Raw genomic sequence first — 26074 nt, forward strand, 5'->3', positions numbered from 1 at the left:
TTTCAGATCATGCTTGCAAATGAAAGGATGAAAACAACATGAGATTGTTTGACTTCTGAAGACAGAAATATTCTTTTTCACGGTAAAAAATCTCAGCGTGTATCATGTAAATGTGACATGTATCATGCAAACGGTCGACATGAGTCACTAAACGAGTCAACAGACGTCACAAAAATGGTCGATACATATCATGCCTGACATCTGTGTCCTCCACCAGATTTGCTCAGATGAAGTCCTGGAGGTGTCATCACCAGTAGCACCACGATGGTGATGACTCACCCAGCAGCCGGTCCGGCAGGTCTCCCCCCGTCACACCTCCCCCCACACCCCCACCCCCCAGCTCCGTGATGTGCTGTCAGTGACGGCAGTTGATGGGACATGATAGCGTGATTGAGCGCGCTCATCAGCCGTACCTCATTTGTTCTGAAGGCCCAGTGCCGACGAGCCCCCCTTCGTATGCCTCCCTTACCGTGAAAAGGATAGTAAATTGCTGTTGGGCACTACGATTTGTCAAAATTCCTACATTTTCACGTGAAGGCTCAAATGGGCTAGCTGGGAAATGGGGAACACTTCCACGGCTTGGTCCTGCCACAACTGGTGACAAGGTGACATCAAGACTCTTCCCTTCGATTTTGTTCTCATGAGCTGAGGATGTGGTTTTAGTAATGAAATTCACCTTCAACAAAAAAAGAGAAGCTGTGCAAACAAACAAAAAAAAAAAAATAGCTCTGCACTGTGGATGCAGTGGAAAAGTTTTTTTTTTTTTTTTTTTAAAGCATTTTTCATTATTTTTTGTGTTGTAACTTGTATTCACTGGAATGTAATTCACATTTACCTTTTCTTTATATTTTCAAGGCCAAAAGCTTCAGGAACATAATTCATTCAACTCCGTCGTTAATTTTGCTGAGATGTACCTCGCTTTGGACAAAAGCGTCTGCTAAATGAATAAATGTTAATGTAAATGTACATTGTACTGGTTAAAGAGGTCTTTCCAATTTTGCTTAGATCTTCCCACACCATTTGATTTAGCTAAGCTGTGAAACAAACCGTTCACACCGACAACACAAAACACAGGAGCTTGTAGTAATCTGTAACTTAGGGCTTAAATAAGTTAGTAGAGGATACAGCAAAATAAATTCCAGGAAGTCTTGCAAGTAGTTGTGTCTGATGAAAAATGCATATATAAAAAAGACTCTCAAATAATGTATGGATGGAGATGAATTCGGCAAACAGGAGCCTATCAGATCGTTGGGGACAATTTCAAGAACCAATTGCTCGTCGGTGAGATCGCTCTTATTTGCTTATAAACTGCCGGGTCCAAATCGTGACGCGTGGTTATTTACTCAGGCCTGGATGCAGAGCCAGTCCGTCCGGGGGGCCGGTTCAGCTTTCGCCTGTCACTTCTTGTCTGCTACACACCGGCCCCCGTGGTAATAGCCTCCAGTTCCAAATCCAATTTCCAATGTCTCTGCTGCACGGCAATGGAATCCGAGAGCAAGCTAGTGAGTCACTTCAAGCTCCCTGCCCCCATTTGTGTATTTAGAAAAAAAACGGAGATGATTTCCAGAAAGAAATGTTTTTTTTTATTATGAAATATTTGTGAGCCTTGTCACTGGACGCACAATGAAACTGTCAGAGATGCTCGCAACGCTAATGATGTCAATTCTTTGAATGTGTCGGCAAACTTGGGCAAAAACCTCATTTACTAAATTAAGTTTTCAGTTTGCATGTGTTCTCAGGGGCGATGCATGGCTCATATATATGTCACAATGATTACTGCACACTATTAGCTGTCAAACCACCTGTTTGTGAATCTCGTCGCCAAATGTGTATAAAAAGTGTCATTATATCACAGCAGTTAAAATGGTATAAAAGTCAAAAAACATCAGCCAGCCTGTCTAAAAAAGCAGCAGCCTCACTCATACAATCTTTTTCAGTTTTTTTTTTTCCTTAACAAAAACATAGCAAAATAGGCAAGGTGTATAACGGAGCGATAGTTTGCACCAAAATGGCTCATTATTCTCTGACAGCGACTAACTGCAATGCTAAATTTCACCCAGGAACAGCCCGTCACCAAGGCTGTGTTTAAACCCAGAGTAAATCGGTGACACCAGATTATAAATTGCTGCATTTATTTATTTATTACATTTCTCTAGAAGCTGATCAGCCTTGGCTGATGCCTTGTCTATATGTGGCAGTTCAGACGACAGGTTGCTCTCAGTTCTGCATCCTTAGGCTTACCATTGTGAATTCCAAAAAAATAAAGAAAAAAAAAATGCAACATCAAGTAATGAACAATAGACACTGGGCTTACTCCCATTTATTTATCTTAATTTGCTTCTGCATGTGATCTAAATCTAATTCTGTCTGGCTTCCTGGGTCTCAATGGATTCTCTCCTGGTTAAACACATTATAACTGCATAAATAAATCATGAATAGTCCCGAAATGCGAAGGGAAATAAATCACAGCAACTAATGTGCTATTACTTCTGTAACTAATTAAAGTGTTGGCGCTTAATGAGAACATGCAACGGAATTGTGGACTCGAAGGCCACATCCATCCCGCTTTTCAGCTAGCCAAAATGGCGAAAGCGCGTGCATCGTTTCTCCTGTCTCAGGGAGCCCAGGTGACAAGGCCTCTCTCCTGGGGCTTGTGATGAGGGATGAAGTCTGGGGAAGCTGGGAGCGGATAGCCGGTGGTGGGAGGTGGGTGAGGTTAGCGCGGCTGTGACTCCTGTTTCTAACAGCAACAAGACATTGGGTCCCAAGACACCCCAAGGGTTTCAAGAGTTTAGATAGGGTCGTGCCCATTTTACAGGGTAGTTGAGATCAGCCAACAATTTTTGGAAAAACCATCAACCTTAGGCAGTTTTATGGCCGGATTTTAGTACTAAGCCATCTATGCTCAAATATAAGAGTATATAAATATTGAATTGTAAGGCCATGTAAAACTCTCAGTTTTGACTCAATCTCAGTTTTGACTCAATTTTTTAAAAAAGCAGAGAATGTTCAAAAAAAAAAAAAAAAAAAAAAAAAAAATCGGATACTTTTGCCGACACGTACCTTCAGGAAATCTTAATTGGGTCTGGCCCTGAAGGAACTCGACATGTTCGCATTCGAATGGCAGACAATCCTCGGAATGTCTTCGCTAATGCAATTGTACCAGAGTCTGATTTGAGCGGACAGTGCAGGGGCAGAGATGAGGAACGTGTAGGTAAAATGCAACGTACAGACCTACTACCCATAATGAAGAGTAACGAGAGATGTTTAAGAAAACACACCGCATTGGTGAAACACCGGCGCACGAATGAACAAACAAGTACTGTATACACATTTATCAGACGGTAGATTACAGATAACACCGACTGCCACAGGCAAGCAAGCAAAGAAGCAATAGGTATCCTTAACATGTTAAAATGCCTCTTTATGCTGTGTTCTAAACCGCAGAATGAAAAAGGCCTAGAGTTTTACAAATGAGTACACATAATGCAGATAAGATCAGAATCAAACAGACAGCATAACATAACTCTGAGCCATTTTTTGAAATTCAAAGGCCGTTCTTTGAAGTAGCCTAAGACTCAGCAAAACAGAAATTATACACTTAGAAGCCGTCAGAGACCTAAATGCTTGTTTGTACCAATCTTGGTGAGAACTGTCCTTAATTTCGAAACGAAGGTGTAACATTAAAAAGTACTTTGATTAATTTCATAATTATGTTACATGGCTGATTTGAGTTTTAATTAGATATCATATTTGACATTTTGACATTTCAATTATCTGTTCTCATTTTCTCTGCACACACGGGCAGAAGACAGATTATGGAATAAATTACCGGTTAAATGAAAAATCCCTTAAATATAATTATCTACAGATTTATATGGAAACATAACACTTCCACCTTGAGCCACTTCTCAGTATAAAACTGCATTAGACTTTGTACAACTCTGAGATATAATAATACTATAATGATGCATTGTCACTTTACATCAGACTTTGAGGCAGCTGTATCATAACCACCCACATGATTTTTCCAGTTTTTCCTGCTTCAAAACTCGGCAAATGTTTATAGCTGAACATGTTAATTACTTTAAACATCACTGATATCCACCCCGAAATGTACAACACAACAAACAACCACTGAAAAGATGTCACATAATTACCAACTCCGAACTGCTTTCGTCAGCATTTTGCCAGGAATTTTCTCTGTAGTAAATATGTTCAACGAGAATTTAACTTGAAAACAAATTAAATTGCAGACTTTTCTTACTTTCCCATGTACAAGTATAGCAGACAAGAGAAACCGAATGACTTTGAACCTCTGTAAGTGCCTTAGTTTGCTGTGAAGTAGGCTTTCCAAGGGAAAACAAAAGGCAGCAATGCCGAAAAGACTAGTGTCACAGTAGATACTCAGGGGATGGAATGCGACCTCGCGCCTGTGCATTACCTTGGAAAGGTCCCCCACCTCCAGGTAGAAGCAGATGATGAAGACATTCCAGGTAACCCAGAGCACCAGCCAGACCGCATACTGTGGATCAAACAACGATAAGATGACACATGAGTAAAGGGAAGAGAAAAAGAGAGCTTACTCAATGGAACACTCATGAATATTTCACAGGAAAAGACATCAATCCCAGCATAAAGTCAAGGAATAAAAAAAACCTGAGATGTGTGTGATGTTGAATCTGGTGAGTTGGCTAAACTGAAAGCCGATTGTTTACATTGGGTCCCCATCAAAAAATGTATTTCTTTCTGACTCCTCAGGACTCAGGCCAGTTGAGATGTTCTTCCTGATTGAAGGTTGTGTTCTCACTCCCAAACTGCCGGCTGTGTCATCCATCAGTTGCGACCCAAAGTTGTGCTGCCGTGGCATAATTGCCATTGTTGCGATGAAAAGCGTTGACGGAATCTTGGCCGACCTGCCGGTTGCTAATCTCCTGCGATGAGCAGTTCTCAACTGGAATGGGTTCTGGAACATGTGAAAATGGCACCCTATACCTTACAGGTTCATCTGAAGTAATTTGAATCCAGCTCAGGGTCAGAAACAATGAAATCAGAAATAGCAACAAGTTTATTCCAGTAGGAGTACAATGAAATTTTGAAAATGAAAACTTCGATGGTCAGTCATTGCCATCACTCGAAACTTGCTGAAATTGATCATCTTCAGCCAATTAACATAAAGATGCAGAATTTCAACCATAACTAGATAGCCTGATGAATTGGTGAACTCTTTGCAAGTCTTTTTATGTTGCCATTTCCTAGCTTCTTTTGACCTCATCTTTGGAATGCCTATGAATGGGATTTGGACTGCAGGCAACCTTCTGTATCGTCACATGAACTTCAGCATAAGACTTGAGAGTATCTTTGGAATTCTCTGGAATTTTTTTGGGTGAATATTTAGCACTAACATGGGCAATATCTGTAACAGTTCCATTTATACTGTAACTTAGCATAACAAAACCCAACATGGGTTGTGCATTGTTAACCCTTGTCATTAACTAATTGTTTGCTGCATCCTACAACACTCCAACATCACAGACCACCACATGATCTGTGGCTTGACAGAAACCTGGAAAGTGGTGATTTCTCCTTTTGTGTTGCAACTGATTGTTCAAGCATACAGCCTCAGTTATGGTATAGTACTCCTGCTGAGAAAGGTCAAGTGTAAAAAGAAGAAAAAAATCAAAAAACATTGAAAAAAAGAAGCTTCAAATTGATAATTACTGACCCTGCAAAAGTCTATTAATATCAATGTCTGAAAATCAAGTAAGTCTCTTAAGAAAGACACAATAAGACATTAAATATATTTAATGAGAGTTTTTTTAAGATTATAATGATTCAGTCCCAAACTAGACAAGGTCAACTGGGATGAGTTGTCTGGCAGGAGGAAATGGGGAATCAGATTGTATTAAGTGTGAGAACATGTGGAGGAATCTGTTGCAAGCAGTCACCTGTATTGGAACTAGCTCCATAAATATATGAATAGCAAGTAGTGACACAGCCACTCATGGATGTCACTGAAAGTGATGGCGCAATGATATGCCACTGTAATAGCAATGATTTGCCGGCAAAAATCTCAAGTTTGGGCACAGGTAGAGTCAGGGGCTGCAGGGGTTCACTGTGTCTTGTTTTGAATGAAGAAAATTTTGGGTGAATTTATCAGTGTTATCGGTGGTGAGAGTGGCTAACTTGGGGGTGCGGCACGGGGGGGCGAGTACCACGGAGACGGAGGTGAATCTGGCTCACATCATGACTTTCTGACCCTCCCACCCAGGCAGCGCTTGCAACAAGACACCATCCGAAGCTGTCACATACCCAACCGGCAGCAATTTAAAACAATCAGTCGAGAATACCTCCGATTGCGCGTTGCGAGTGTTTTTCAGGAAATCTGTTAAATGCCTGGAGCTCAGGTTGAAGGTTAGTGTAACTGTAGCTGACATCCCTTCCAGCTGAGATGGCAGGCTGTGTAATGGGGAGCATCCCACACGAACGGGGCTGGAGAGAGGGCCCGGCCGAGCCATTGCCTTCAATTAGGTACATAATCCAGTCAGGGAAATCTGATATGGTTGCGTTGGAAGTCTACCGAGAACATGGGGGAGAAATATGCTGGAATGCAACGTCTTTCTCTTATATGCAAAGAAAAAAAGACCCATATTCTCAGCTGAACATGGGCATCAAGGGGCGCGGTGCGTGGAGGGTTTTTATTGTCACTAAATGTGACATGTTGTCAAGACACTGGATACAGGAGATGAACCGTGTGCGGCTCAAACCTCATTTGGCTCCTTGCCAGATGCTGGGAAAGCGCCACCTTAAATTAGGATGAGAATTCATCTGCTTTGACAGCGTTTCCAAGCCGGATTTAAGCAGGAGGGATGTCGGACAGTGAGCCATTCATCTCCAGACGTGTCCGTCGCCCTCCCGCGTGCTCGCCGGGGTCTGACAACTCGCTGTGTCGATGTTTACTCTCGAAGAGCGCCACGGAGACGCGCCTCATCCCCCGCCAAGTGACAGGCGGTCTCCCACGCTGAGGGCCAGTCCATCATTAAACCAGTACCCAAGCAAGGCCAACGGGTGGGAGGAAACGGTCAGGTTTAGATACATCTCCTCAATGTTCACCTCCAGTGGCAGGTTGTCACAGCGCAGGAATTTGTTCCCCAAAAGGAGTTCTGTTGACTCTTTTTCTATTTCATTATTAAAATTTGCCACTAATTTATTAAAACTGAAAACGAAAGACTGATAAAGTACCGTGGTTCCATTAGATGCAAAATAGCATGCTGCAGTATTTCATTCAGAAAGTAAATATTTTCCCATTTCCTGTTATCCTCAATTAAACACCTACAAAGAAGTAAACCAAATCTGATAATGTAACAAAATGAAATTCTGAAGAAAAAAAAAAAAACTGATAAATTGTATTCATTACCAAAGAATAACTAATCGAGAAAATACATTGTTTTTTCAATAATAAATCATATGTCAACAGTCAACTCATGAGCTACAAAAATAACCTCTACACCACAGGTGAATGAATATGTCTCAAGGACTCATTTTGATTCCTTAAGTTGCTTTTCATAACAACATTGCTGTGAGATCAGGCTAAAGTGATAAACCAAGTAAGAAAAATTAGCGGGTTAGCTTGTCCTTACCCCGGTCACATATCTTGGCCTGAACTGGATGGTTCCAAAGAGGCCCAGAATCACTGTGAGGATGTGTATGAAGTTGGTGAGGATGGGGGCCCACTGGTACCCAAGAAAGTCAAATATTTGCCGTTCCAATATAGTGACCTGTAAAAAAAAAAAAAGTGAGATTGCATCGTTAACGTCAACCAGCGCTACACCATGGGGGAAAGTTTACTGGTTGTTACAGAGCTACAGCATCACTGGTCGATGTCTGGAAAAGAAACATAAAAGATTAAAATGTATTACATAAAGTATGAAAATAGATAAAATATAAGATAGCATTAATTATAGTTCATAGATTAATTAATGACTCAGTACACACACACACATTTTCAGAACCGCTTGTCCCAGATGGGGTTGCGGGGAACCGGAGCCTACCCGGCAACACAGGGCGGAAGGCCGAGGGGACACACCCAGGATGGGACGCCAGTCCATCGCAAGGCACCCCAAGTGGGAGTTGAACCCCAGACCCACCGGAGAGCAGGACCCAGTCCAACCCACTGCGCCACTGCGCCACCGCGCCCCCCCCCCCCCGACTCAATAATCACTTAAAAATTATCTTTTGTTACAGCAAGTTTTTTTTTTTTTATTTTTCAGATCAGTTATTTATTGTATTATATGCTTATTTCCATTTGCAACCATTTGTTGACATCCTCTGTTAGAAGTATGAATTTTAAAAAATATTTGCAAAAAAACTAACTTGCTTGAAGTTGCATGCTGTATGTGATCGCAAATATTTTTTCCACAGATTTTCCCAAACGTGAGCCTTCGAGGCATCCATTAATGAACATGCAGTGAGGAATAAATGACTAAAATGCTCTGTTCAGCCATGGCTGGAAAGGGGTTCTTGGAGGTAACCATCTAATGTATGAGCCTGGAGGAAGGGCGGACAACTCCGTATCAAGGTTGGTTTGTGTGCCCCAGGCCCTGGACTGGCCTATCATGGAGCTGTTTAATTGGGAAGAAAGTTCAGGGTCTCCAGAGTCCCCCTTCACCTCACTCTATAGGGTCTAGGAGGGAATGAAAGCTGGCAAGTGGAGTGTTTCTGCTCCAACTGTTAGGTCTGCAGCGCCTGATTGCACATGATGCCGGTGTCAATACTACAAGCGATGGTCGTCCAAGGGTCCGGCAGATTGGAAAGGAGCACGCTCCCGCCCAACCCTTAACTGGAATCAAACCAAACTAATTGGGCAAATGGATGGCCCTGATGGCCCACCTCCATAGCAATGTTTTACTTAAAATCCAACTTAACACCTAAAAGCAGCGAATGCATTATAAGATCCATTATGCTAGAAGCCAAATCAATTGCGAGTCCAATTTACAAGTCACTAGTATTCCAAGGTGAACTAATTCTATGGTTAAATACAGCCTTCTGGTCTTCCTCATGCTTGTTGAATACCCTTTAAACCTTAGGAAGAAACATTTTAAAAGCCGCTTGTCAGTTGTAATGCTGAATGCACCACCATGGTTATGCTGTTTCATATATCCTGCACATATTTTGAATATCTGTGTATACACTAGCTTCTTGTTTATGAATTTTCCAGGTAAATGTTGCAGTTTGTTTATTTCTAAATGCTTTTTCTTCACTTTTTTCTTTTCTTTTCCCTGTTCCCTGTTTGCATTTAAGCAAGTATGATCTGCAGAGGTCACAGGCGGTGAAATGTACCCAAAAAGAACGTGACTGTGGGACCACCTTCATTCATCTCACTTCCACAACATTTACGTGCTTGTGTCTGGTATTTCTGAGTGCTGATGATCAATAGCAAGAAAAGGAATAGCACATGGGATGAGTTGGTCAACGTCTAGTACATGGGATGAGTTGGTCAACATCTAGTACTGAATAGGAATTTTTGAGACTATATGTTTTTATTTAGACTTGAGTAACAAATCAAGCTAACTTAGATATAAACCAACTTTCAGATTAAAAATATGTCTGGAAGATGCCGTTGCAGTATACTTTTGCTCACTAGTGTTGCCAATCCATACCCTTGCTTGTGTAAGCAGCAGGACACGTGGGTTTGAATTTTGGTCTGAACCAACCTGCACATAGCACATCAACGTTTTCAAGCAAAACCTCTTCTTTAAACACTGAGCATTCATCTCCAACTGTGCTGGCGGAAGCCTTTGCCCGCTCGACTTGCCTCTGTTGGTGTACATGTGGCGGGGCACTCACGGGTCAGGGACTCGGCCTCGATCGAAGCCGCAGAGGCTGCCAGTGACTTAAGGCTGCGGTGCTTCCAAAGCACCTCTCCATCCTTAAAGCGTCACTTGCTCAAAGAGCTCGGGCATGATCTCGGTCTTCTCCCCGCGGGGAAGGCTTTTGGGCTCATCTCCTCTCCTGGATGGGGAGCGAGCGGAGAGCCTCATGCGGCTCAGACGCGTTCATGGCTACCTGTGCGTTCGAAATGGCTTGCCAGCAAGAACTGCTACTGAATGCTTCTGAAGCTGAATCTGATTTTCCTTGACATACCTGCTCTTTCTCTGTTTATCTTGGAGCTCATCCATGTTTTTCCTGCAATCATTTCAGGCAGCACACGGATTAAAAGATGCCCCCCCCCCCCACTCTCCCATCTGTTCCCCGGACAGATCCAGCACGCAGGAAACGCCGAGTTGTCTCGCAATGCCTACCTCCACACGTCGAGCTCGACTCAAGGTTTATTATCGCCAAACTTTCCTGCGTGACCTGGGGCTGACTGGGGCAGGGCCTTGGAGGCATCCTCACCCGTGTTTTGCTGAGCAGCCGTTGATATAAAGGAAATAAACGACGTTTAATGAGCAGAGCTCAGCACTTCCCTGCCAGTCGAGAAGCACCTCCGATATCCGCTAATGAAGCGCCGCTTATATTCCAGGAGGGGCCGTGTGACGGCAAGCCTCGGCTGCCTTCTGGATTAATAGAGGAAGGGTAAACATCGGATCAACAATATTACAGGCGCAAACACGGCTCAGCAACACTATACTCCCTTCCCCCTCCCTGTTACATAATTTGTACAGTAACTTTACCCTTTATCCAGACTGGCTTCCCTAGCCAAGAAGAGAACATGTGGCCAATGTGATGGCAGCGCAGCATTGCATGCCGCACGTCTCAGGTGCATTGGAGTATTATCACTGAGCGGATGTGAGGTAGGTGCCTTAAATAAAGGTTAGCTTCCCTGTGTGCTGCCTGGTGTTATAACAGGGATTCCCTAGGCCATTCCGTCTCCAGATTCACTGCTTTGTTATAATAACCTTTGTCTTCCTGGCCCACGCCTCAAGGGCTTCTCAACTCTCTTTATTAAGACAGACTTGAGGCTGTTCCAAACATCAGGAGGTCTCCCTATTGGCTTAATGAGATACCCCAGGGCATTTTTCCCCATAAACATTCATACAAAGGCTTTGCGAAGCAGATGTACACAAAGCAAGAGCTTTATCGGGTAATTATCTATACATGAGTAATTATCCTCATGAATCAGGATCAAAAGCAGGCTGGTAGCAGGGAGGATCGCCGTCTTCCACTCAAGGCGAGCAGCGTCGACTGAGCACAAAAGCACTCATCCCGGTAACGATGCTCCAGCTAGAAAGAGCGGAGATGGGGCGTTGGTGGGGCCGTCCTCTCTTTCCATTGACCCACCGTGCCGTGTGACACCGAACCGCCAGCCGCTCCTTTCTCGAAGAACGAGTATCGGTCTGACTAAGAGCTTACATTGCGTTCTTGATCGTTATTGTGTCCGGGAAATGCCCGCCACAGAGAAACGCGTGGGTTCGATCCATTTTTGCGCATTCGTTGTGGCGTGCCATTAAAGTCATCAGTGACCGCATTTGCATCAACACTAACTTTGTTACTGTAAAGCCCACTAAGCCGGGGAAGGGCGGATTTCAAACACGGCACGTTCTGTGGCATCTTATGCAGATTACTGCGCTACAAACGTGGTAATTTCTGACAACACTTGGCACGTCAAGCTGTCTAACAGAAGCACGTTAAGTCAGGTAAACATGTTTTTTCTGAACGCTCCTTGCTCCCCAAATATCTGACAGCAGATTCAGAATCTTCCCAAATAATTTTTTACGACAGTCTTCATAATGGGAAGGTGTTGAACAAAATACTCAGGTGTTCAGTGATAAATTGCACGTTACAAGAATTACTTTTAAAAGTGGTACGTTTGGCTCCGGCGAGTGCCCTAAAATCAGATTCGTAATCAGATCCGTTGGTATTTAGACTATATTCCCTTCCTGTGTGCTGTGGCCTCGCTCTTACCTTGTAAGCCGCGGGGCTAATAGGGGTTCTAATCTAATATTCGGTCTTTAATATGAACATTGCAGAGCTACCAGTTCACTGGTGTAATATCTGGAGTTCAAAATTAGATTTCAGCGACGCTACAGGCATTTCACCGTAAGGACGCACAGCGCACTGGAAATGCCACACAAAACCCATAATGCTTCTCTCATCCAGCTGTTCCTGTGCGATAGCAAAAGGCGTTTTTTGCGCGACTTATGAAAATGTACAAGAGATGTGTTCGAACTACAGCCAGTGTTCTCCATGAACATGATTGCAAGCCAGCGTCATCTATTGTTTCCCAGACCCTCTTTCAGTCTGGGGAAAAGGAACGAAGTGTCTCATTACCAGAGTGTAAAATATGGGATGCTCGCTGATTAGTGCCGGGAACCCCTTGCTCTGGCTCTTCGGGGCTGATTAAAATAGCAGTTTATTCTGGATGCGACAATGCTGAAGGCTGTTAATTCGTTTTTTTTTCTTTCTTTTTTGGGAGGGGACGTAGAAATTTGAGCTCGGTTTTAAACACCGGGATGAGCACCCAATAAATCAGTTCTGCCACAGTGAACGGAAAACACGAATCCTGCTACTTTCAAACAAACTTGCAAGAGCTGTACAACATGTACGGTGTCTGCAGTTTCCACAAGTTACAGAGTGAATTAAGGGAAATTGTTGCAGGTGAAATACCATCAGCCATTAGCACTGCAATTTTACATTATTATTACTATATAATTTGTTACTTATAGTAGCTGACATTTTTATTCTAAGCAAATTATGGTATGGGTGTTTTTACCAGCGCAATCCAGGGTAAGTGCCTCAATCAACGACTCCGGCGCAGTAGCAGGGAGTGGAACTTGAACCAGCAACATTCTGCTTGAGTCCATTAGCCGGTACACTACCTGCTATATGAGCCCTTTATGCAAAAACAGATTAAAAAATATAGAAGATAAATGTACAATTATGGATGTGCTGCAAAGGCGAAGTGTCACAGAACCCCGTTATAGTTAAGCGCTTACAGGCTGACCAAAGTTGACCGAACTTAAAGCAGCAAGAAAAACAAGAGCACAACTTTAAAACTACCCCAAAAGGAGCCCAAAAGCCTTTAATTCGCAAAACTCAGTTTAATACATATTGTTGTGAGTATGACAGAAAAACAGATAGATGCTCCAGGGTTTGAGTCCCATCTCTGGTAAAGTACAAAAGGCAAAAAGGGGAGGAGTAGCCAGGGGTGAAGACCGATGGCTCTCCCCTGCAATATTTACAGGATCTTGTACTTGTTTCAAATGATGAAACCAGTGTAATGATGGTGCAATACATTCACTGCCGTGCGGCACTCAAGAGGACCAGGGATTGGTATCAAAGTAAACCGTATGAGGAGAGTTTGCTCCGTCCTGAGCATATAGTACAAGGCAGTAAATGCACCTCACAGGTTCCTTTGGGAAGACCTGTTCAATACCATGGTTAACATCTCAGGCAGCAGGTGTGGTACCGGATATAAGATAGAGGAAATAGTCTATAGGGTCATAGATTATAACTGTAACTCGAAGGTTGCTGGTTCAGGGTTCAGGTTCCCTTCTGGAGAGTTTGTGAGCAAAGTGCATAACCTGAAAAGCTCCACAAGTCTCTTTGGAGAAAACATGTGATAAACAACACAAAAATTGTATCTTGTTGAGGTGGACACCATCATGGCCACCAAATGCACCCTACGACATGGCATGGTGGCACAGCGAGTAGCGCTGCTGTCTCCCAGTGCCTGGGTGGTGCAAGAATACATGGATTTGATCCCCACTCAGTCTGTGTGGTGTTTGCATGTTCTCGCTGTGTCTGTGTGGGTTTCCTCTGGGTGCTCTGGTTTCCTCCCACAGTCCAAAGACATGCTGATCAAGTTCCCCCACAGTGTGAGTGACACAGAGAGAGTGTGTTCCACTGATGTATGGATGAGTGACCCAGTGTAAGTAGTGTATCTAGCAGTGTAAGTCACCACGGTGAATAAGGTGTGTGGGCTAGTAAACACTACATAGTATCCATTGTAAGTTGTTTTGGAGAAAAGCATCTGTTAAGTGAATAAATAATGTAGAATGCTATGATAAACACTGATAGATTTTGAAGCAAAACTTTTTCATAGCCAATGAAATGTTTGTGGAACACAATGTTTTCTTCCCACCCCACACTGTAAAAACTAAACCAATTTGTCACATTATAATCATCTCAGCAGGCCCAGAGTTCAATGCACTGACAAAGAGCGGCTGTGAGAACAGCAGCAATACAGCAAAGCCAGGACCACTCTTCTGTTTCAGGAAAAAAAAAAAAAAAAAAAAAAAGGTGTGTAATTTGCCTCTCGGGGCCCTGCTAATGACTTTTGTGGACTAAAAAACAGCACCTTTTCCACAAATTACATCGAGAAGGAGAAGCGGATCCCTTGGAAATTCACACGCCATTAAACTTCTGACGTCGGCATTCGTAACACTTTACAGAAGACATTGCTCCGTTTTGTTGCCGAAGTAGGCGGATGGATTTTATTCTTCTCCTTAGATGTTATCTAGCTGATGATGTTACGAAATATTAAAACCCCAATAATCTGCCGTATTGCTCGGCTGATAAACACATCCTGGTATCCCATTGAATTGTCTCTAATACTTAACCAGTGTGTCCCTTTGAACATCAATAAATCGCTCCAATTATCATACTAAATTCAACAGAAATATACCATACACAAACTTTGTTTAATATGCAGATTACACACTCATTCTACGACCAAGCTGACATCTGCCTCGTTTTGGTGAAACAACTCATTTGCAACATAAACAGATTATACTGTTACTGTTAACATGGGGCGGCTTTCCTGTAACGGGGGTTCTCCACATCACAGCGGGCTGTCCACATCAGTAAACACACGTCTGATTTAGTCTTTGGCCAAGTTGTGTGATGCAACTGAGGCAACTGGCTGAAATATGTGGAGAGTTAGTTCCTTAAAGTCAGCGATGTTAAGTTATTTGCATAGCGCTCACTGTACCATTTCCCTACGGTGCCATGTTCAAATGTAATGTTTTTCAGCGTTAGAATAAAATGTGATTTTTTTTTTTGCAGAAATATCTCCTTTTTGAGTGGACGATTCACCCTCTTGTCGTCAGAATCCCCCACAAGTTATTACTATTACTTACTTACTTACTTACTTAATAATAATAATAACAACAACAATAATAATTATTGCTATTATTATTCTTCTCATTATTTTATTTTATTTTTTAAATTAAGTTTTTGCGATTAATTCATTTTACAGATTTTTATGTCCTCCTAAGAGACGGGTTTGTACACTAAACTACTTTAAACTATTTCCCCATTTTTTCATATGTTTTTATTGCACCAACTGAGGATAAGTGCCTTGATCACAGGTACTACAGTAGGAACAAAAGATGTGAATCTGAGTCCTAAGAGTGCCAAAGAAACAGCTATGCGTTAAGCCACCTGCTGTTCCATAAGTAGCCCTTAAGGCACCTCCAAACGCCTGGGGACCACCAAGTACTGTAAATGTATTAATTCACCATGTTTGAACATATGTTAAACACATTCAAGTACAATTAAAAGTAAACTCACTGCAGAGCCAAGGCAAGGATTCCAGAAGAAAAAAAAAATAATTACAAAGAAGCTGTAATCAGGAAGGCAGGAAACACTTGGTGTAGAAAACTCTAACAGTCAGTGCTGATTATATACCTGGAAATATACAGTAGGTTAAAAATTCATGTATTCTTCAAACATATAAATCCTACTGTATATAAAACATCTCGCAAATTACCTTGCAGGGCGACTGCACTTAGTTCCAAGGTGATTCTGTTTAACCTGAAAAAAAAAATGCGTTCGCACGCCGCACAGCGGTCCCCTCGCCTTGCGATTTCACACGTGAGAATTTCGGGGAGCGCGGCTGCATTCTGAGCGCAGCCGGCCCGCGATCGGTGCTGATGAGAAGCGCTTTTTAATTTCCAGCTGAGATGGAGAAGCTCATTAATATAACCCACTGAAGTGCCCCCAAGGCCTCGCCGGTTACGACCATCAGAAAGGCCAGAACTCAATTCCCGCGCCGTGCATCTCAAAAGGCGGACGGAGGTTGTTAATAACCTAACCGTGCACGGCCTGGGGACGCGGGAGCAGCGCACTCCAATGCATCAGGATGTGTTTAAGTGTCCGTGCAAGACGGATTCCTGTTAGATTTGTTTGTGGTGGTGAAATGGATCTAATGTGGCGGGGGGGGGGTGGGCTGTCTAGGTGGTGTGCGGGGGTGGTGAGACGACCAGAGCGTCGACTGGTGATGGGCTCGACCATATGTCGGCGCTCTCCCACGACTCGTGCTGAGAGCGTGGTTGAGAAACGTTACTGACAGGTCCGCAGCGGCACGCAAACGTAAACTGATTGAACTGGGTTACGCGCCTATCCCCCGGTGCGCGCTCCACGCCGTCCTATTGTGCGATATGAGGTGGGAGATGGAAACGTCCGCCTACCCGGGAGAGAACAGAAGACACCTCTGGCTGTCAAGGAAGGAGCGGGATCTCTCCTACGGCGCCTAACAGGTCCGTGTTTCAAGGTCACGAAACATCAAGCGATAAGGTAAATTAAAAGTACGCAGGGCCCACCGCTGGAATTTCGCAGAGGAATAGTGAACCCGAGTGACAAACTCCAACCCTGTTTTCTGGGATACCTATGCCGTACTACCCAGACGCTGATCGGAATCACCATACTCAAAAAGGAAGTACGACAATTACATTGTTCACATTCATTTTATAGCATAAGAATGGACTTTTCTTGAAACCTGTGAATTGTTAATATTAGTTACGTGTTTCGCCATGGTGGTGGTATACCTGTAGAGAACATCCCAGGGTTCAAACCCTCATAAGACTGTCAGGAGGACATGTCACAGAGACCAGGTAGGTGGGCGAGACCTGGTTACTAATGAGATTCAGAGTGTTTACCTTGCAGTTTAACAGACACTGCTTGGAAATAATAATTTGCAGACAAAGTCCTGGTAGCATGACATAATGGTTAATTTTAGTAACCATCACTTTTAAAACTACTTTGTTCAATGTCACTTGCAATGTTACATCTTCTACACTAAGTTACTTTATTATTCACCATATAGACAAACAAATTAAATAAATCTCGGTTGCGGCGGAATAAAGTGTACAACATAAATAGATGCACATCAACAGTAACCAAAGATGTAAATGTAAAGAAAAACAAATCAGATTTACACAGCCAGGTAAATCTTACTGTATCGGTTCCGGGCAACTATCTTGCTCAAGGGTAGGACAACATGAGAAGGATTCGAACCAGTAACCCTCACACTGTAATGTAACAGCACTAACTACTATGCCACCTGGTACCGCAAGTAGGGTGTATCAATGTCTACCTGGAGGCACCCATCATTCAGACCTTGAAATAAAAGCACACACACCAGCTGAAACCGCTTGTCCCGTGTGGGGTCGGGGCGAACCGGAGCCTAACCTGGCAACACAGGACGCGAGGCTGGAGGGGTAGGGGACACACCCAGGACGGGTCGCCAGTCCATCACAAGGCACCCCAAGCGGGACTCAAACCCCAGAGAGCGGGACCTGGCCAAGCCCGCTGTGCCACCACGCCGCTTCTAAATACACACATGAACATAACATAAATTGAAGGTATGTAATTAAATACGACGGACTCACGCTCACTAACAACACGCCGTTCCATCAAACTGTACACTGCGTAGTTTGAACACTCACCGTGCATCGCATTAGAGATTTTCTGGGTTATTAATTACGCAATTCAACACAAAAACAACGCTCGACTTTTATGCGCTTCAGAAGGGAAACTCGAGATAAATCAGAGTCACGTAGAAAAACAACTTGCATGACGAATAGTCCGACGTGGAAACAACCAAAGCTACAGGGACAGCAGCAGTCCTAAATTAAGCTCCGAAACCTTAAAGGTCAGCGCACCGGCGTTGGGCTTTGGCGGCCGAGCGGGCCGAGCGAACCACGAGAGCGAGACGCATTTGCTGATTAATGTCTGCCTGGGCACAACAGCTGGAGTTATGAAATCCATTGATGAGGTCCAAAGTAAATGCGCTGCATAAAAACTAGCCCACGCGCCGGGATGCCGGGCGACACGGCTTTCAAACGCGCCGTGCTGGATCTCAGATGAGAACCCAGGTATTTCTGATGTGGGATGTAGGAGCACAGTCAACTCCGTGACATTTCGGTGCTTTTTCATCATGTGCTGGACGGTTCTGGAATTGTTGTTGCTGTTGTTCTTATTGTTGCTGTTGCTGGCTGATGGCCTTTTGAAATATGATCTCTTTTAGTCTTGTAGTGTTTCGGTTTGTTCGAGCAAGATCGCGTTTCTGCATGATATGCCTGCGGTGCAGTTTTTTTATGGTTTTTTTTTTTTTTTTTTAGCTCAGAGAGCAAAGACTTCAAATATCTCGGCCCTTGCGCTCTGATACTGGTCAACTGAAAGAGCCAAAGATGGATATTTGAATGAGAGGTCTAACACTCAATTAACTCCATTAAACACTAAACACATTTAATACATCTAATAAATGGAAAATAATTAAGTGGAGGAATACAGAACCCTGAATATTCACATCAAGTGTACAAAAAATTCAGTCGCCTGAAAAAACTCAATTTAAGCACGGCAGTCACATTTTCACCGTTCGCAGTATCAGTGACTTTTTTTGTCGTCCTGTTGACAAGACTATTAACTTTGCAGAACTTCTGACGGAATACGCGCTCATGACAAACAGCCGAAAGGTCATTTAATTAAGACCGGTGTCGACTTAGATTGTTGACATGCGTCTACATTAAACACACAATGTTTTTTTTTTTTTTTTAACGTTAATTCGCCTTATTACTGTGCATGGTGCTAAAGAGGATTATATAATCAAACACGGGCTATTAAAGCCGTTTGTGCATTTTTCTCACCAAAAATGAATGGAAATGAAAACAGCAACCTACCGTATTTGCTATAATACTTGTTGCCATGTACACAACGTTAACAAGCATTACATGGCATGCGAATAAAGGAAATCTCAATCTCAAGGATAATTACTTTGTAAAACTAGTATTTGTTCACTACTGGTTTTATTTCCACCTAATAAATTGTAGTATGTGCAGTGGATGAATTTTTAATGTTTCCCGGCACGGCTAATATTAATGCGCAGGCTAATGGCGTTGTGTACGAAGATGAACATTCTGGCTCAGTCAAACACTCTGTTAAACATGTGTTACGGGTGAAAGCAAACGTGACTGCGTGTGACAAAGGCTTGAATAATTACCCAAGTCTCTCCCACCTCTTATGCTAATCTCACGTCCAACCTGGAACTCGTTCAGCGCCCCAGACCGGTTGGGGTCAAACCTCCCAAATCCCATATGGTCCCTGGCAGTCCTGCTCCGCCGCTCCCTCCCCCACAACTCCGATGCCTCGCCCAGTCACTTCACAGACAAAGACAAACACAAAAACACAACCCTAACCCGCCACCAAAACCCAAAAACCACTCCCCTTCCCCACCGGCGGCAAAGGTCGAGGGTCAACCTGCGGTCCTCGCGACAGTCCGCCGGAGATCGAACGAGGCCGCGGGTAACGCATCGTGACGCGGGCCCCTCTGAGCACATCGCTCCGACCCGCCGTCCACCCGAGCTGCGGCCGAGCGCGGTTCTCGAGGCCAGCGGCTCACACACTGGGACGCATTAAACAGGAGGAAATTGCAGAGGGATAAAAGCAATGAGTCATGCCTGGCAGTTATGAGGGGGAATAATGGAAGAGAGAACTCTTCACGAGAGTCCATTTCATATCATTCTTTTGGAATTACATCAGGAGGTGTAACCGATGAATAGGATATATTTCCTCATTATTGAGGCATATACAGAGAAACAGTCACGCCATTCTGGTAATGAGACGGAGACAGAGTTATTTAAGAAAGAATGAAGATGAACATTTGTTTATGACTTTGACTCTTTGACTCTGACTCCTCTCGAGTTTAAAGTTTTCCCCTCCATGAAACAAACCGCGGACTCGATTCTCTCTTTTAGAAGGCAATAACGCTGATTACGGGTCTGAATTTTTCTATTTGCAGTTTTGAAGCATATGAAAATATGGCTTTTATAAGGATTGCAACGCTCTACTTGAGTCCAGATCGTAAACTTGGAAACGACTTGGAAAAACAAACTGGTACAGAACCATGCTAGAATGGGTCTGCTCTGTAAGACCTGTTGCTTTCCAAACCTCGAAATCCGTTCAGAGGTGATGAAATGGGGACACAGGCGTCAATATGTATCCGATATCAAACCCAAAAATGCCCTTTTGTCATGAAGGAGAGGAGATTATGTCAACTGTGCTCAGCTCCGCTGCCGAGCTCAAGGGTTTACCGAAATTCCGTGACGATTCCTTGACCTTTGCAAAGCCGGTGATCAAATTCCGCTGCATACCATGTAACGTTAAACAAGGAGAAATAAACATTCGTTTTAATTACGAAATCCTCAGCATTCTGTCTGCTCTCCCAAAGGAAACATTGGAGAATTCTGTATTTAATATTACGCCCCGGAGCGAGAATATAAAACACTGCCCTTGTATCTCTGCTTTAGCGAAGTTAATAGTCTATTCCTGGGTCAAATATCTATCTGTCTAACAGCACAAGCTGGACCAGCAGGGAGGGTTATTGAAACTTCCTACGGCTTAATGATATCTGTCCAGCGGGGGCAGAATTGATCGACTATGGCCGTCCTGCAAAATCCAGCGGGGGTGGGGGGGGGGAGCCATTTGATTGGTTGGTCCATCAATTGTCTGTCTGAGTAATTGCACAGATAAAGCATTGAACCAGGCCAAAGGTAGGCAATTTCCTACTTCTCCGGGCATAGGGACAGGAACGAAGACTAATGTGACGTTTTTCCGAAAGGACTGATGTTTCGTCAAACCGAACACAATGTAACTCGGGGAGGACGGGTCCGACGCGGGCGCGCTTAAACTGCGCACAATTTATGCGCGTGGAACGGCCTTGCAGAGTTTAAAATGATGGAGCTGGTGTAGACCAAGGGAAGCCAGCGCACCATCTGTTCATTTATTTTGTGCAGTAAGTTGCAGGAACCCGTCCTGCGGCTTTGGCTTTCCGGAGCGGCGGAATTGATCTGGAGTGCAGCCTTTACACACTGAGCTGCCTGAAAGCATCACATTTACTCTGGCAAAAGTCTTTCTTCATGGTATATACTGTGCGCCAGGGATACACAAGGACAAGACGGAGAGGCGAGCGTGTGCAGAAAGTTCCAGAAATTCAGCAGGTAGCGTACTGGTAAGGAACTTGCAAATCGATATGTTTCAAGGTCGACTGGCAGGGTTACTGCTGTTGTACCCATAAGAAAGTAACTAAACTTCAGCTGAATCAGCAAAGTATGGGACAGCAGATACAATGGTGGTTGGCATCACTTCCTCAGAAACAAAAGGAGCTGGGTTCAAATCCCCTTTCTTGCTGTTGTATTGAGCCACTTATTCCGAATCGCTGCAGTAAAAATTACCAAGCCGTAAAATGGGGTAAATCAGCGCACGCTGCTGAGTGTACAAACCTAACATTGTGTGTGTCCTTGAAAAAAGCCATCAAATAAATAATACTAAATGGAGAACGCTACGTTCCTTCACTTCTGCCCGCTTGCTGGTCCTACGCACAAAAGGTCCAAAATCAAAAGCACGAACGTTTTCGGTTCTGGGTCTAACGTGGTGGAACTAGCTCTCCCTCTCACTCAGAACTGCTGAATCTCTCTCTACATTTAAGAAGGCTCTCTACACTCACCTCTTTCGGCCTCACTTGTCCCCTGATTTCTCAGTTGCTTGATAAACACGTAAATGTTTATTTAATAATTTTGCGACTAGAAATCGTTGACTAACGGATAAACCTTTATGCAGCTAATCGTGTGATGGACACTTGTTCATGTGGTGGAACGTGACAAGTTGACAGTACCATAGAATCACGTCTCTGATTCCAGATCTCTCCCTCTGTTGATGTAAGGCACTCTTTGTACTTTTCTCGGAGATGCTCGTCGCTTTGGAGAAAAGCGTCTGCAAAATTAATAAATGTAAATGAGAACTGGAACGCAGGTGTAAATAATTGGTACAAATGTTTGACATGCAATGTTCATTGAGTAAACTTATTATTGTTATCATCAAATGTCACATTTCTGATGCGATAAGATCCCATTACATTTATTCACTTAGCAGACACTTTTCTCCAAAGCAACTTCCAATGAACTCTATGTAGTGTTACCAGCCCACACACCTTATTCACCACAGTGACTTACACTCCTAGATACACTACTCACACTGGGTCACTCATCCATACACCAGTAGAACACACTCTCTCTGTCACTCATACTATGGGTGAACCTGAGCAGCATGTCTTTGGACTGTGGGAGGAAACCAGAGCACCCCGAGGAAACCCACACAGACACAGGGAGAACATACAAACTCCACACAGACTGAGTGGGGATTGAACCCACGTTCTCTCGCACCACCCAGGCGCTGTGAGAAAGCAGCACTACTCGCTGTGCTGCTGTGCCACCATGCCACCCCTTAGACCCCTTCCAGTTTCCCCTTGAAATGATGCCCAGTATCTCAGAAGGACACGGCATGGTATAGTTATGGCCCTGCTGACGTGCGTGCGGACAGTTTCATCACCCGGAAATTTTATACGCGCGACGCACTCTTTGCTCCCGCTGCTGTTAGCCTGAGTACAGGAAATCGCGCCTACAATCAATACCCTCATTAGTCACTGGAATTTAAATTCTCAAGTGCGCCTTGGACTCCGACTGCCTCTTAGTCATAATGGCATGCATCTGGTACACAATGGACACTGTATTAAACTTTGCATTTAGCGATAAGAGACGAAAGCAAACCTACAGACGTCTCGTTAAACGAACAGATATTCTACATACCCTAAACAGGAGAAAAAAATCCATCTAAAGGGAATAAAATAATTAAGGGGTGAAATGCAATGTAAGACTCAACCCCTGTATCGGGCAGTACTAATCAATCTATTGTGTGTAATGGAAGAAATTTAATAGCAATGAAATGGAGTCAGTAAGAGCTAGATTTAGTGACCGTCAAGCATTCTTTATCCATTCAATTATAGCAATCTAAAAAGTCCAGCATTCTAATGCATGCTAATTAAGGCCATGGAATTCTAAATGTGCCAATCACTGTTTACATAGTAATTATTGTGTTATTCAAGATGGCCATTCTGAATGCAAATGGATCGCATGCCTGTACACTTCAGCATTGCGAGTTCAAGTGAGGATTGACTGTTATGTTGCATTTGTAAATGCCTTGTTTTTAATACCTTGACATGAATGATAAAGAAACGCTTCTCTTCACTAGAACAACTACGGTACTATATATTTTATATATTTATTCTCTCTATCCACGTTATGAGACGGGACATGCGGATATCGAGACATTCTGATTATATTTAAGAATTACAGCGTCTTCACAGTCATCTCTCTTTTGCAAGAACTCTACTAGACTTCACCTTTCACATGAACAATAATCATTTCCAGACATGATGCCTGTTATTTGATTTGCTTGTTCATATCCGCTACCCAAAAAAAAAAAAATTCTGTTGCAAAAAATGCTATTAAATTTTAAGCATTAATGCTAGACATTATTTGATTTCAAATACACACTCGCACCCCCCCCCCCCCCCCCACACACACACGATTATATTTTTTTTGAATGCCCATATGTCACAGCATTAATCAACAATGATTGCTTTTGTGTGCTGCAACAGAAAAAAACCTTGCATTATTATTTTCCTATAAGTATCAGAAGCTGAGCGACGCAAAATGTAGGCTAGCGGTGGATTATTAATTTTCAGTTCAAAAGTTTGAGGAAATTTACGGACCAGCACTAATAAAATGACCCTTGTGTTTTTCGCACTCCTGCCCATCTAAAAAAACACTTTTGCCAACTGCCCAAATATCATCATCATAACAAAAGGATAAATATCTTCTTATTTCCATTTAAAGCATGCTTGCTTTCCAGTTCTCATTTGAATGGACTGATTAATATTCCAAGAAACCTCCAAATCTGGCATTTAAATGTCACAAATGTAATCTAATCATCTAAAGGAGTGACATTTCACTGATCTCGCCGCTGTTTACTTCCTTCATATTTTTATATGTAAATCTATTTAATAATGGAGGGTTTTAGGACTGTCTGAGAAACCCCTGATGTCCTAATAAAGTCACTCGAGAGAGATGATGATCCTCAGATTTCTCACCATCTCCATTGCTAATTTGGAGAGTTTCATAGCAGGTGGGATGTGAGTGCAATGGAGGGTCTGCTCTGTGCACTTGATTGACACTGACATTCTGTTCACGGCCAGCGAGCGCCATTGATGTAACGCACCGGGGTGTCTTAAGGTCGAGTGCAGAAACCTACGGACAGATGTCAGCGCAGAGGAGTTCATCGTTAACTTCCTACATTCACACCACGAAAGTTCCTTTGCTCACCAAGAGAGGAATTTGTTTCTTATCGGGAGTTCCTTAGAAGGCTTTGGCTCCAGCAATTGGACAGAATACGCTCTTACCAAGAAATGGAAAACCAGATGAGATTCGAAAGGCGGAGATATGCGCTGAGATACAAAAGGGGCTTTTTTGTACGGATTAAATCAAATCATGCTGGGATATGGGAAAAAAAAAAAAAAAAAAACAGGGTTACAGATGAAACGACACCTTGCTGTCTGGCAAGGTGTAGAAAAGATTTGTCATAAGAAATGTCTCAGAAACTACGCATGACTGTGGATAAAATTTCATATGCCGAGGTCTGTAAGTGGAAGCAAGCTGAAACAGCTTGGAAAATATAGAAAATGGAGAGCAGATTATAAAGATCAGGGCATCCAAACAAGAACTTAGTAAAGGTTTATATTCTCCATGGTTACATTTTCTATGTCATCAAGCATTTCTTATATAACTGCTTACACAAATCCATCCATCCATTAATAGAAACCTCTTGTAGAGCGCAGTCCGATCCCGGAAACACGAGTTTGCCAGTCCATCACAGGGCAATCACACCCACGCACACATACAAGTACACACACTAAAGGCAACTCCGAGTCAGCGGTTCACGTGGAACACATTTGTTTGGACTGTGGGAGGAAACCAGAGCACCTGGAGAAAATCTACACGAACGCAGTCAAATCCGAATCCAAATTCCAACTCTCATTTCAGTGGCTCTGAGATAATAAAATAACACCTGATTCAAAAGACAGTACATATTAACTTGTATCTCATATTGAAATCTAATTCTTACCAATACTTTATCCAAGTTGAGTTATGATTTTTACAGCTGGATTGTAATTATTTTTAATATTTTAGCAGCTGAGTAAGTACTTTAATCCATCAACATCAAGGCTTTTCGTGGGACTTGAACCAGCTACCTTCAGGTTAAATGACCATATGACTGTATATGTGCCATGCATAATACACCGCTAAGACACTAACTACTCGAAAGTAATCAAACAAAACTTCAGGTGTTACTGGAAACAGATCTTTACAATCTGTATTACCAAATGGTTGTTTTGTCGCATCAGGCCTTCTGGATGAAGAACAGTCCATAAAATTATATGAGGCTCCTTTGTTCTGCTGCATAAACAGCCGATTATTATGCACAGTGAAATTTTAGCAGTAGGAGATATTTCAGAACTTAAGTTATTGCTTCTATTTCGTCCCCGCTCCCCTTGTCATTCTTAATGCTAAATTGGTCTTCATTATACAGGCAAGTAAAACTGAGTACATTTCACGTCTTGCATAGAGAAAAGCAGCAACTACATGTTCCAAGTGCTGCTCAAACACAGAGAGGAATCAGAAAGTATTTCAGCCTTTCTTCACGGCCGCTCACCACGGCAGGTACAAAAGACAAGCATAATGACTACAGCTACACCGACCAGCCAGGTGCAGAGCAAAGTCTAACGGAAACCAGCTCTCCCGTTCCCTTTGCGTCACCAAAGACATTTTGCCTGCAAGCAGAGCCAAACATTCAGGAAACGGTGATATGGAACAACAGAAACAGCTGTACAAATACAACACAGAGCGCTGTTATGATCATCAGATTGTTATTAACCATGATTAATAACCTTTGTCCAAAGCAA

The 26074-nt window shown here is 43.1% G+C and overlaps 1 protein-coding gene across 1 annotated transcript in view; it reads right to left on the bottom strand.

Annotated features, from left to right (window-relative positions):
* The window catches only part of nkain2 (sodium/potassium transporting ATPase interacting 2), a 123369-nt gene that overhangs the window by 63761 nt on the left and 33534 nt on the right, over positions 1 to 26074 (bottom strand). The window contains exons 2-3 of the mRNA XM_018742546.2: positions 7641 to 7778; positions 4445 to 4525 (exon numbers count right to left, since the gene is read on the bottom strand). Of these exons, the coding sequence (XP_018598062.1) occupies positions 4445 to 4525; positions 7641 to 7778 (219 nt within the window). The remainder of the gene's footprint in view (positions 1 to 4444; positions 4526 to 7640; positions 7779 to 26074) is intronic.

Source organism: Scleropages formosus, chromosome 1, assembly GCF_900964775.1.
Source record: "Scleropages formosus chromosome 1, fSclFor1.1, whole genome shotgun sequence".
NCBI classification, from domain to species: Eukaryota; Metazoa; Chordata; class Actinopteri; order Osteoglossiformes; family Osteoglossidae; genus Scleropages; species Scleropages formosus.